Genomic DNA, 13,128 nt, shown 5'->3' on the forward strand with positions numbered 1-13,128 from the left:
ACAGACAGACAGACAGACAGACAGACAGACAGACAGACAGACAGACAAAGAATAACCAATGCTTTATCACATTCATGCAACAATGGGACACACATCGTAGGTAATGAGGTGTTTGGTGTCTTGCCCTGGGACACCTCAACATGTGACTACTGGTGGAATTGAACTCCCAACTCTTGCATTGGAGGATGACTGCTCTAACCACTCAGCCACAGCCGCCCCTGGACGGATGGATGGTGTTGCAGACTTGAAGTGTATAATAAATTCATATTTACAGATAAACTAAACTTGATCAAACAGTATGAACAACACTTTGGGCTCTGTTTGCAACAAAACTAATGTAAAAGTACTTTGTAAGAATTAATATCTGATATTTTTTTTATACCTTCCTGGTAATTTCTGATCTGTGGTTTTATTTTAGACAAACACATCATCATATAAAGGCTGTCATCGAAACACCCACAAACACACACCAATAACAGCCTCCCTGTCAGATTGACAAAGAGATGAGGCTGTTTCTTAATTGGTTGCAGTGGTGACTGAACACACACACATGGACACACACTTACTTAAATGTATACTGAGAGCAGTGATACATGCACAAGCACACATTCTCCTCGCAGGCGGTTCTGCAGTGCTGGCACTAGCGAACGTCTCCGCTCTGAGACAGAGACTGCTCTGTTTGCCTGCCCCTGCCAGCTGCGATCTGTGTGTGTATGTGTGTGAGTATGTAGCTGCTGATATGTGTGGGAGAGACTAGAGACAAGTGTAAAATGTGATTGTTTTATTAATTAGGCTCATGCATCATGGTGAAGGGAATATTCATATTTCTCTTACGTCAGAAATATCACAATGTTCTATTTTTAATTCTGAATGTAAAAGTGTCAAAAAGCCATTTTACAGGTTTACATTCCAAGCTGAATCCCTGGGCACTGGCGATAATTAGTAGAGCGGGTGAAATCATAGGGTTTTGTTTGAATTAATCTTTTTTTTAACAGAGTTGCTCCAGAGGCCGTTGAAATCCTGCCCACTGTGTACAATCAGTGTTATAAAATAGTCCTACCAAGCTGCTGAGGGAGGTATAGAAGCAACAGAAGGGAGAAAATGTCCTTTATTTTTTGGTTGATGTCCTTACTGACTTACAGCTGAGCTCTTGTTTTTCCACATTGTATCCATTCCAGGGGATGGAAAGGAATGAACTTTTCCTCTCTGTGTGTTTGCAGGCTGTCAGCGTGGGGAAACATGTGAAAAATTATCATTACATCATAGCAAACCTGGTAAGTAGTTTTCATATCGTCTTGAAACATGTTTGATCCAGTCTTGGTGTTCTGTTTGGTTTGATAGCCAGCACTGAAATGGATCTTCTTTTAATAAAGCAGGTGCGTGACATGTAATGAAGTTTCATGACGGAAACTGAGTGAATGCATTCAAGCACGGTGTTTCCACCACATTTATGGCCTTGTCCTACATACAAATCTTGATCTTCATAAAATCTTTACATACATGCACGGATTTCTACACTTGTCTCTAGATTGCTTAATAATTTGCACATAAAAATATTTTCTTGCATTGTAACTAAATAAACGTAACAATAAAAGCAAAGAAGTAGCACAGGTTTGCCAAAAGGTATGTGGAGCTACTTAACAATAAAAACAGAAGAGAAATTTTACATTATTTATCCTGTTTTCCACCTTCTGGTCAGGATTGGAGACAGAATAATCACTGCTGGAACAAAGTATCAAAGGTGATAAATTCTGTAGGTGAAATGCAAAAGGCTATAAATAATAAATCATAAACACGAGGAAAAAAGAAGATGAAGGCTACAAGAGCAGCAGTCCCTGCTTTATCTGCTCTGGATGCATAAGGTCATGCAACCTTGCCTTAAGATGTACAGGAAGCAAACACAAATGTAGTTGTAAAGCACAATATGATAGCAGTTTTTATATGTTTCCATATGTCCTCAAAGCTTAAAGCAGCACGAGACAACAATCAGTGCCTGAAATACAGAATGAAGTCTCAATATCCATCCTGTTTCTTAAAGTCTAATTTTTAGGTCTTGTAACGTTCCCAGGGTACTAATCTTTGAATTCTACTCGTGTACAACTAAAAATAATAATAATAACTCATTATAACTTTATTTTGTACATTAATGTTGACAAATAAAATCCTGCTTGTGTGCAGTAACAGTCTAATGTGTTGTTAATGGATCAGAAATGTTAAAAAGTAAAGAAAATTATAAATCACAGGAGTAAAGCTACTATTACGCATAGGTGGAAAGAGTACTGGAAATTTGTACTCAAGTACACGTGCTGTTACACTGGATAAATTGTACTAAGTAAAAGTACTGGCGTTATAAAAATACTTAAGTAAAAGTACAAAGTGCTGTTTTCAAAAAAATACTCAGAGTATTAATTACTTTTTAACCAATTGATGTTTTATTGTGTTGTCAATAGAAGTCATTCAGTTTGATTTAAGTCAAAGCACATTTCTCAGATGAACAATAAAGTTTAGAAAATTTACACTAAGGTAATTTCTTTTGTAAACAAATGTGGATAAAGCAGGAATTTTGTTTGTTAAAAGAAAGACAAAAATGTTTTTGAACCAGCTTAGAACAGTTTAAACCAACAAAACTGCTCATGGGGCTGGACATCCAGCAATTAAAATCATTATGTAAGTTAATCTAAGTTTACAATGATCTGGTTTATTTTAAGTTTCTTTATTTCATTGCATTGACTCATAAATGCAATAAACAGAACCCCCTTCTTAAAGGCTGAGACGGAGCGCAGGAGCTCCGTGGTGTCTGTAGCACCAGATGAGAACATCAAGCTCTGAACTTTCTGGACCATTTGAATATTAATTCAAATTGCGGCCGTACTTTGTAGCAACTTCTAATTTTAAAAGTAGCCAAGTAGATTACATGGTCTAGTATGAGTAAAATTACACACTTGAAAAAAATACTCATAAAAGTGCAAGTACTCCAAAAAATTGACTTAATTACAGTAATGAGTATTTGTAATTCGTTACTTCCGCTCCTGCTATTACAATACTTGTTTAACTGTTCTCAGTAATGCTCAGTTATTGTGGGAAGTTGTGAATGTTGTGCAGTAGGAGAAAAATCATCCTGTTTATCAGTTTCATGTTGCTGGTGTTAGCCTCAGACGTAAAAACAACACTGAAGATGTGTGAGGGTATCAGTGTTTGTGTTATTACAGAAAAGCTGCGCTCCTGTCACTGTCCGCTGCACTTTTATTATTTTTAAATTAGGTTCAATGACAAAGAAACTCATTAGAGATATTTACCTTCTCATATGTCTTTAATTAAGCTACACAATAAAATAAAAATAGTGGCATTACAAAATCAATATGTTCAATATCAGTAACGAAAATGATTTAAATAAATCACAAACACAGAGTGCCGGCCAATAAAAAGTATTTGGCCAATCAGATGGATTCTTACTGCCCCAAATGCCTGTATACAACAATAAAATTGCAAACACTTTTCCTAAAAGTGTGCTTCCCTTATCTTTAAAATTGTTTAAATGTGTGTTTAACTAAAGCAGCAATCTTTTTTTTTTTTTACCTAAAGTCCTCAAACATTTACCAGCAGAGGAGCAGAGAAAATCATTATTCATCCAAAATCATTGTGACTGTTAATGATTGTTGCCAACAGTCTCAGCATGGAGAGACAGTACCTTTAGATCATATATGTCAAACTCAAGGCCCGGGGGCCAAATGTGGCCCTCGTTGACATCTCATCTGGCCCCCAAGATGTTATTTTAAATATAAAATACTTTTTTCACTTGAATTTTTTCAGTAATCTTTGATTATGATGTCAAAAGTGCAACAGAGAACGCCAAATGAAACCAGTCAAACTCTTTTTCTGAGGAACTTGCGACCATGAAAAGATGTTGAGTATCTAACTTGAGTTAATGTAAATTCTGAAACTGGCCCTTAGTTTGAAAAAGGTTTTAATTTTGGCTCCTTTTGTACGTGAGTTTGACACCCCTGCTTTAGCGTATTTAAGACAAAGAGAGCTTCAATCACATTTCAGTAAATGATTATGTGGAAAGCAAAAACAGTAGAACACAATTGCTGAAGTACAATCTCCATGTGATTTTACTGAATATGTTACATTCTAACGATAAAGGGAATCCATTCATCCATCATCTTTACCCACACCTTCATTTTCGGGTCGTGGGGTTCACCGGTGCCCATATCCAGCAGTTGCAGTGTGAGAGGCGGGGGACACCCTGGACAGGTCTCCAGTCCATCACAGGGACACATAGAGACAAACAACCATTCACTCTCTCACTCACACCAAGAGACAATTTAGAGTTACCAATCAGCCTAACATGCATGTTTTTGGTCTGTGGGAGGAAACTGGAGCACCCGGAGAAAACCCACGCATGCACGGAGAGAACATGCAAACTCCACCCAGAAAGGCCCCCGGCTGGGATTCGATCCGGCAACTTAGTCGTTGAGAGGCAGCAGCTTGCTGAACAAAAATGTATGACCTAGTTTTCATTTCTGTGAATATTTGGCTACACATCAATCTGTGAAAAAATGCACATTGCTCCTTTAGCGACGTGACCATTTGATTGTAGTTGATTATCTTCAGCTCCAAACTCCAGGTTTTTGTGAAAGCCTTGTATTTTCATTAATCACATTCTCCAAATATGGACTGAGGAGAAATTTACACCATCACCATGATGCCTTGTATCTGTGACCTTCCTTCCCTCCATTGATTACGGTGACATTATTTACATGAACGCTCCTACAAGAACCCTGCAGATGTTGGATGCTGTCTATCATGGTGCACTAAGATTCATAACTGGCTGTGATTATCGTACCCACCACTGCACCCTGGATTCACTGGTTAACTGGACATCATTAACTTCACGCAGACTCTCTCACTGGTACATTTTCATCTTTAAATCACTTCTTGGTCTGCTGCCTTCATACATCTCCTCCTACATGTCTCTGCGTGAGTGCAGCTACAGCGTGCGCTCTCAGGACATTATTACCTGCAGTGTTCCCTCAGTGAGGACTGAACTAGGCAAAAGGGCCTTCTCCTACTCCGCTCCTGTTTCCTGGAATATCTTGCAAAAAGATTTGAAGCTCTCGACCTTGACCTCTCTAAGTGTCTTTAAGAATCTGTTGGACTCCTGGCAGGGACCAATGCAGACATGTTCCTGTTTTTAGTTTTCTACATTTGCCCATTTAAATCTAGCTGTTTTTGCTTCTTTTTTGCCATCTTATTTTATTTTGTAAAAAAAATAATAATAATAATAAACTGTATGCCTCTTTTATGATTATTTATAATTTATAATTAATAAAAAATATATATAGTTTTTGTTGTCCATTGTTGTCATCATTCTTTGTTGAAATCAGGTCTCTCTTGTAAATGAGTCCTTGAGGCTCAATGGGAATAACCTGTCTAAATAAAGGTTGAATGAATGAATGAATCTGTTGTTCTCCAGTTCTTATGTGTTGTTATTATTAAAGCAACAATAATTCTTGTTTGTTGAAATAGGAAGAAAAAGATATAAGAACCCATTTAATATTCTCAGAAAATCTAAGTCTTATTTTACAGAGAACTCGTATTTTACCAGCTGGCACTTAAGGCCACCGATGTCAGAAACTGTTTGACCATATCTATAAATTGACTTCTTCCCTAAAACCTTGTGTCCGTGTAAAAGGAGCTTTGGTCTGGATAGGCTTTCACTGCTTTTAGTTAACTAAACTAAACATAAACTCTCTAGCACATCTCAATACTCTACTTCTGTCTTTGGCTCAATCCCAGACTGATTCCTCTTCACTACCACCTCACAATGAAGCGTCACTCAGTGGACAGTTACTCTCACAGTTGGAAATCACTCTGTGTTAATTAGAGGCATGATCAGTTTAATACGTTAACAGCCATCTGTCATCAAATGTGTACACACCGTGTGAGGGAAGTTTGTTCATTTTTACTTTTCATGAATTGATTTTTATTCCCCCAATCTTTCTTTGTTTCTTTAATCCTTCCTTCCTGCCTTCTTTTTCCTTCCCCAGGGTTTTAAGGACATATCCTTGGAAAGGTTTATGCACGGTGGAGCCAACGTGACTGGATTCCAGCTGGTGGACTTCAGCAAACCTATAGTTATAAAGCTGATGCAGCGCTGGAACAAACTAGACCAGCGGGAGTACCCTGGATCTGAAAGCCCACCTAAGGTAAGCAGGAGTCGCAGTTTTTACGCAGTGATTGAAATGTGCTCTCGAAACTCAACTAAACATTTAATTATGCAAAAAGATTAAACAGATTAAAAAAAACTGAAACCAAAAGAAGTAATCATGTTTATTTTGTCCACTAGCAAACTGTGTTAGCAACAACATTTAGCTGTTAGCTCATTAAGAGTGTTTAAGTTGAAGCGAGTGAGCAGCTACACACTAACACGTAAAAACCCTTTATACAAATTTTGACTAAGTAGTTACCAGCAGTGAGATACCAACTTAAGGTCCTGTCCATGCTCACGTGAGTTAAAAAATGTCTAGGCCTAAGTGTTTGAATAAAGGACAACTGGCAACCAAAATGCTTCCTCAGTTTTGATTATGAGCTGATAAATGGTAAGTTTACGTGTTGATATATTCTCAGAGACTCATGATTATAAAAACTATTTTTAAGGTAACTGTCAAAGCTTTTCTTTATAAGCCTGATTCTCGCAAACTCTCCCAATTTTCCTCACTCGCCCTCGAACTAGACGGGCGCTTTTCTTCCCTCTCCTGCCTTCCTCCTGCTTTTTTGCTCTCTGTCCGGTGTATCGGAGCTTCTATTTACATATCTTCTGAATCGTAAATTACTGTCATGGATTTGGTCAGCTAGACTTTTAATGCAATTGAAAAAAAATTTCAACCAAGTGTCAGGGTGCTGGAGAACCCTCATGCCCCGCTGAGACGCACGCGGCTGGAACCATCATGGATCGGTGGGAAGAGTGGAAAATGTTGTGCCTTTCTGTGTTGTCTCGGGAGGATGTTGAAGATTTATACATCGTTGGATTTATGATAGCAGGGTTTCTGCTTTTTGGCACCGTTGGATACCTATGTTGTCAACTATTAAGGAACACGTTGGCAGCAGTTTTGGCCATGGCAAATCTACCGACCTTATGTGAAAGATTCATTCATGCTTCGAGATCTCAGACTCAACTGATTTACGAGCTCAATCATGAGATCGAAGCGATTTGTGAGAATTGTAGGCCACTTGCGGATTCTGGAACTCGACAGCATGTTAGGATTGATCTTGGAGAAGTCTAATAAGCACTGACCAGCAGAAAGCCCACAAATCTGGCCATTTTGGATCATGAGAGTACCAGCAGAACTCAAGGCTGATGAGAAAAACAGTTTGCCTGCACAAAAAACAACTGTGGCTTATCTGAATCTGGCCTCCACGTTTGGATTTGAATAGGTGAATTCATCAAATTGCTCCTGGGGATGTGTAAACTAAGTAGGTTCTGCTCTATTCACCCCCACACCCCGAGAACTTCTGTGAGCGCTTAACAGAGCTGTACCGGCTGACACATTAACATATTATTAGGACTATGGTGATATCTGGAAGTGCTTCATAGACAAATCTCTCTATCTTGTCGTCAAATGCATATGTAAAGTGTCTATAAATGGGCTTACTGGTAGTTTTTTAATATCTTAAATTGTGTCCTGACAAGTGCAAGGTGTGAAGGGATCTTTTTTTTTAATACCACTATCCTATCCTCGTGGTCTTTCCCCTTTTCTATCTAAAGAATAAGGTGCCGCGCTCTCAGGAGCTGCAGCCACATGCACATCCATTTTTCGGACGACTGTACGGAACATAATGTCATTGTACTTTGGTGCAATGATAATAAACTTATTCTGATTCTGATCCATAATCAAAATTATGGAAACCTTTCAAATGAGAAGTGAAACATATTTAAGAAACAAAAGTCCAGTTGTCTTCAGTTCAACAGGGATTACCATGCCTTGGATGACTGAGAATCCCTTAATCAGAACCCTTCTATCTAAAAGCCTAAATCCAACCTAATCTATGCAACTCTTTAAAAAAAAGTGTCATTTTGTTCAAGCATTTTGGCCCACATGTTTAAGGAAGTTATCATAAAATGGTATCCTGTTAAGCACTCATGCTTGGTGGATTAAATTATTCTTTCTACTGAAACTCACTGCAAAAGCTGCATGTACATATTTTGCAACCAGGTGTTTAGTTCCAGGGTGATACGCTGTTTTTGGATCTTGCAGAGTGTTTTGTGGTGCATTTTGTACAGCGTCTTAGACAATCAGAGTGTGACCTCAGGATATGTCAGCAGTGAGAGCTGATGTGTTGCTTAGTGTTACACTTACAGCAGAATTCAGAGGGCTTTTTTTGTCACTTGTTCCTTAGTTGCAGTGTTTCTTCATTTATTCAGCATGTTTTTTCCACCATGTCTCCAATTCAGTCTATAGATTTACAACTGAAGGACCCAGTCTTGTTTCTTTTACTGTACATCTCTCCATCAAACATCACATTTTCTTTTCCTATTCATGTTCCCCCTTCTCTCGCATTAGTGTGCCTATATTTAGACCTCCCTCCTTTCTATGTCTGTCTTTGTCCCTCTCCCACTCCAAAGCACACCACTATTGACAGAATAGTGACCTGAAGCCAAGTGGAGATGCATATATTAACTGGAAATATGTCCACCTACCCATTAAAAATACATCATGCTGCAGCTCAAAGTTACTTGCCTTCTGGCTCAAAAATGTCCAGTACAAAAACACTAAAAAAAAGTAGGGAAAAAAGAACAACACTGTGGTTGTGCTGGGTGCCATTGGAATCTTTAAATGATGCAAACATATATATATATTAACAGCTTGTTATGTTTTTTACCTGCAGGCCATTGATAATTGGCTAATCATCACTTTCATACTCATCTGATGAGTTATCATTAGCCAGTGTCCTCCGCCTCAGTTGTCCCATTGCACTAAAGCAACATTTTATCTACTAATTGATGTAATCCAATTATGCATAATTGTGACAGAAAATCACAACAAAAACAGTAAAAAGACCTAAAAAAAAATGTTTTAACACATTTGCAATTTGCCTCAAACTTAAAGATGTAAATAAATATTTAAAAAAAAAAACTCTTCCAGCAAAACACAAATGTGGCATCTTTGTAAAGATGTTAGTTCAATATTAAACAGAATTACACAAAGTCAGACATTTACTGGCTAAAAATAAAAGCCTCCAAGTTGCTCGTGGCTATTTTGTGTTGCATGAAACCTGTGCTCGGTTCGCCTCGGGCCAGTTGCTAGTTTAAGGCTGAGTGGAAATCTGGTGCAATAATGTACAGCATAAAAAAGCACCATGGAAACGTGTCCCCTCTGCTTTGGAGACTAGATTTTAAGTTAACTCCTTTTGGCCATCAATCAGCGCCCCTTAACCACTGGTGGACCTTGAAATGAGCTTTTTGTGCCAGGAGGTTTTGAGGAAGGGTAATGAAAATGATCAGTGACCTGGCAAAAGGAATATATTAATATCGTAAAATTTTATCCTCGATGTATATGATCATACAAAGCTTTTTCGCAGCATGACACCCTCACACCCCCCACCTCCTCCATCCTGACTTTATGTCATTCTCCATCTCTGATTGCAGGATCAGAATAAGAATAGCTTCACTCACGTATTTTACCAAATTTTAGTGGCATTTTAAATCATATTTAGTCACTTGTTTAATGTTTTTCATGACTCCAGTTTAAGACTAATCTTCTTGTTCAAATGCTCTCAAACCAGTTTATCTTTACTGGTTCGTTGCAGGTCATTGTAAAGTTTCTGAATTGAACTGATCCCATCGTATAGTGTCACTTGTTCTGGAGGCAGTGCTCTGCAACTGTGTAGAGAACAGGGGTCTGCAACCTTCATGACCCAAAGAGCCATTTCTGCCCATTCGTTCACTAATTAAAATGTCTGGAGCCACAAAACCAGTGGACCACTTTAAGTTCGTTGCAGGAGGCTTTTCAGGCCAGTAGGAGTGACTTAAAACTAAAAGGATCTAATGATTTTTAACACTTATTAATATTTTTACATTTTAAGACAAAAGAAAAGATCGGATTCTTGTAGAAAACAAAAAAAATATATATAGTGCTTCCCATTTTTTAAATTTAAACAATGGACTATGCAGGTGTAGTGATTATTATTTTTTTTTTGTGGAAAAATTAAGTATCCTTCTTTAAATAAATAAAGCATAAAGTTAAAGTGAGTATGTTTTACTCCATGTATTAGTAGTAGTATTCACAAATTTGCTAAACAAATGCCATGTAACTGTTAAAACTAGCAGTGGTTTGTTAGTTTTGGTCAAAGCTTGAAAGAGCCGCTGCAGAGGAACCAAAGGGCCGCATGCGGCTCCAGAGCCGCAGATTGCGGAACCCTGGTCTAGAAGTATAGGAGCAAATGAGCAAAGAAAGGTTTGAAATAACCTGATTTCTGGTTGAGGTACCTGTTTTATTTAAGGCCTTTGCATTATATTCACGATACTGTCTTTTGTTCTGCACTAATATTAAAACCAAATTAAAACTTATCTTCAGTGTTCTTGTTATGCTCGATTACAACCAAAATTTCAAATACTTTGATAAAATCTTCTGGTATAGCATAAAATGCAAATGATTTATTGTAAATTCATATCAAGTGTGCTAATAGTACATCCTCGAAGAAAGTATGTAGTTTCTTTGAGTATACTATTTAAATTAGTGATTATTTGTCCTGTCATTCCTTCTTTCAGTGATTGTGTGTCGTGTTTGTTGTTCCTAAACATGACTGTGATTGTAATAATAATAATAATAATAATATAAATAAATTACAGTTTTGTGTTTTTTATTCATTTTAGTTTGTTACAAGGCATTAAAGATTGGTTAGAGCTGTCTTCTTACTGCAAGAAGGTTACGCTTCACAACCTGGTAAAACCTCGTCAAAAATCAAACAATGTTCAGTCAGGTCATCTGGATGGCTTCTTTTTTTTTTTAGACATTTCGTCCTTCATCCAAAGGACTTCATCAGTCCGAGGAGCCACAACAAACTGTGTTCCACAAGCAGCACTCTCCCATAGTGGACCAAGCAGTTTGCTGGTGAAAAGATGGTTTCTGGGGCCCGCCCGCTCCCCCAACGGGGTTCACCAGTCGACAGCTCACCAGCAAACTGGTTGATCCACTATGGGTGTATGCTTCCTGTGGGACTCAGTTTGTTGTGGCTTCTTTGGATGAAGGATGAAATGTCTCATCAAAAAAAAAAGAATCTGTCTATATGACCTGACTGAACTTTGTTGGATTTCTGTGTGTTTGCATGTTTTCTCTACACATACCTGGGTTTTTAACTGAAACTTGAATTTCCTCCCACAGACAACAAAATAAATAAAATTTAAAAAGCATGCTGGTTTAATTGGCAACTCAAAAGTATCACTGGGTGTAAGTGTGAATTCTTGTTTGTCTCGATGTGGACCATCCTGATGACCTGTCCTGGAGGTGGGTACCACCAGCGCCCCACATCCCTGCAGTAAAGCCGGTCATAAAAGAAAAGATGAAAAGATGGATGGATGAACAGACATGATAGAATGATGTCATAGAGCAGACAGACTGCTTTCCTCCCATTCTTGATTATCCAGACTCCTCAAGGCTCATGTCTACAATCCACCATATCGTTACCAAACCATGCATGCATTTTATTAATGCAATCTTTTTGTGTGTAAAAAAGGTATGCGCTTTATTCATTTATTTTATTATTTATACACACTAAGGCTTTGGCAAATTGAAAAGCATAAATGTACATTTGGTTTAAAAAAAAAGTGTGATGTCGAGGACTCCACGTTTACTCCACACCGACATTCTGTTTTATGTCGATGTAAGTTATTTTGAAACACAGAATTGAAGCGATGCTTGACACATATCCCAGATAATGTTGGTGAAAATCTTTTTTCTATGTCCTAAAACCGTGTCTAGGTTGTCCCTGGCAGAAATAGACAATACAACAGCACGAGCGTTTGCTCAGTTGAAGTGTTTTCCGTTCATTGTCAGTAACTCTCCTATAGGTGCTTTCATGATCCAAAGCTCTGACGTGAAAACAGGATGACATGAAGCTCACGTTGTGGGGTACAAATCAAAACGTGTCCGTGAGTGAAACAGCCTGCAGAGACATAGAGAGGATCTCAGCTGACTTACCTCGTTTTTTTTGTTTTTCCTCCCTTTTTCATCTCTTTTCTTGTCTCCAGCCTGATGTGAAGGCAGCCTGCTGTGTGTTTGGCTGTGGCTGTCTGAACGGCACTCTGAGAGCCAGTGCATGGTGTGTGTGTGTGTGTGTGTGTGTGTGTGTGTGTGTGTGTGGGGCTGAATCCGTCTTACTGCTCTCAGCAGCTCCGTAGTCCTCTTGTGATGAATCTGTTGAACAATGTGTCCAGATCTCATTCACTTCGAAGCGTTACAACGTCTTTACAACAGAACCACAAAACACCATTTTATTTCTCTTATGAATGTTTGTGAACTTAAAGAGTCGTAGATATTTTCAGAGTTTTAAACATTGCAATGAAATCTAAACGTGACTGTCACAAAAAATCAAAACGAAATGAATTTGTTATTCAGGTTTATTTTAAAATGTCAGTTTAATTGCTTTCACTTCCCGCCCGCTGATGTTTAAAACCAATAATCCTTTCAGTTCCGACACTTTTACAGCCGTGTTGCATTTATGAAAGGCGATGACTGATCACCAGCGTTGTTCACTTGAAGTCAAATTAAAGTCAAGGCAGTTGGATATATGACGATACTCTTAAATAGCACCCACCATTCAGGCTTGGTTATGAGCAGAGCCCTGATGCAACCACGCACGCTTACATGTTTATTAAAATATAACTTTACATTTTTGTTTCGTTTTAAGCTTTTTGCTCTGTGAAATCTACTTCAGCGTTGCAGATTTGTTGATTTGTTTGTTTGTTTTATTGTCTTTTTCCTCTTTATCCTTCATTTCATCTCAATATACAGTAATCCCTCGTTTATCGTGGGGGATCTGTACCCTGAAGCCCCGCGATAAGTAACAAACCGCGAAGTACGAATAGTTGTACAAGTAGTAAGTAGTAGTTTATTTTAGTATATATAT

At 38.1% G+C, this 13,128-nt stretch overlaps 1 protein-coding gene across 1 annotated transcript in view; it reads left to right on the forward strand.

Annotated features, from left to right (window-relative positions):
• The window catches only part of gria4a (glutamate receptor, ionotropic, AMPA 4a), a 192,036-nt gene that overhangs the window by 98,797 nt on the left and 80,111 nt on the right, over positions 1-13,128 (forward strand). The window contains exons 7-9 of the mRNA XM_037677371.1: positions 1,086-1,124; positions 1,190-1,274; positions 6,051-6,209. Of these exons, the coding sequence (XP_037533299.1) occupies positions 1,086-1,124; positions 1,190-1,274; positions 6,051-6,209 (283 nt within the window). The remainder of the gene's footprint in view (positions 1-1,085; positions 1,125-1,189; positions 1,275-6,050; positions 6,210-13,128) is intronic.

Source organism: Nematolebias whitei, chromosome 6, assembly GCF_014905685.2.
Source record: "Nematolebias whitei isolate Nwh7 chromosome 6, NemWhi1, whole genome shotgun sequence".
NCBI classification, from domain to species: domain Eukaryota; kingdom Metazoa; phylum Chordata; class Actinopteri; order Cyprinodontiformes; family Rivulidae; genus Nematolebias; species Nematolebias whitei.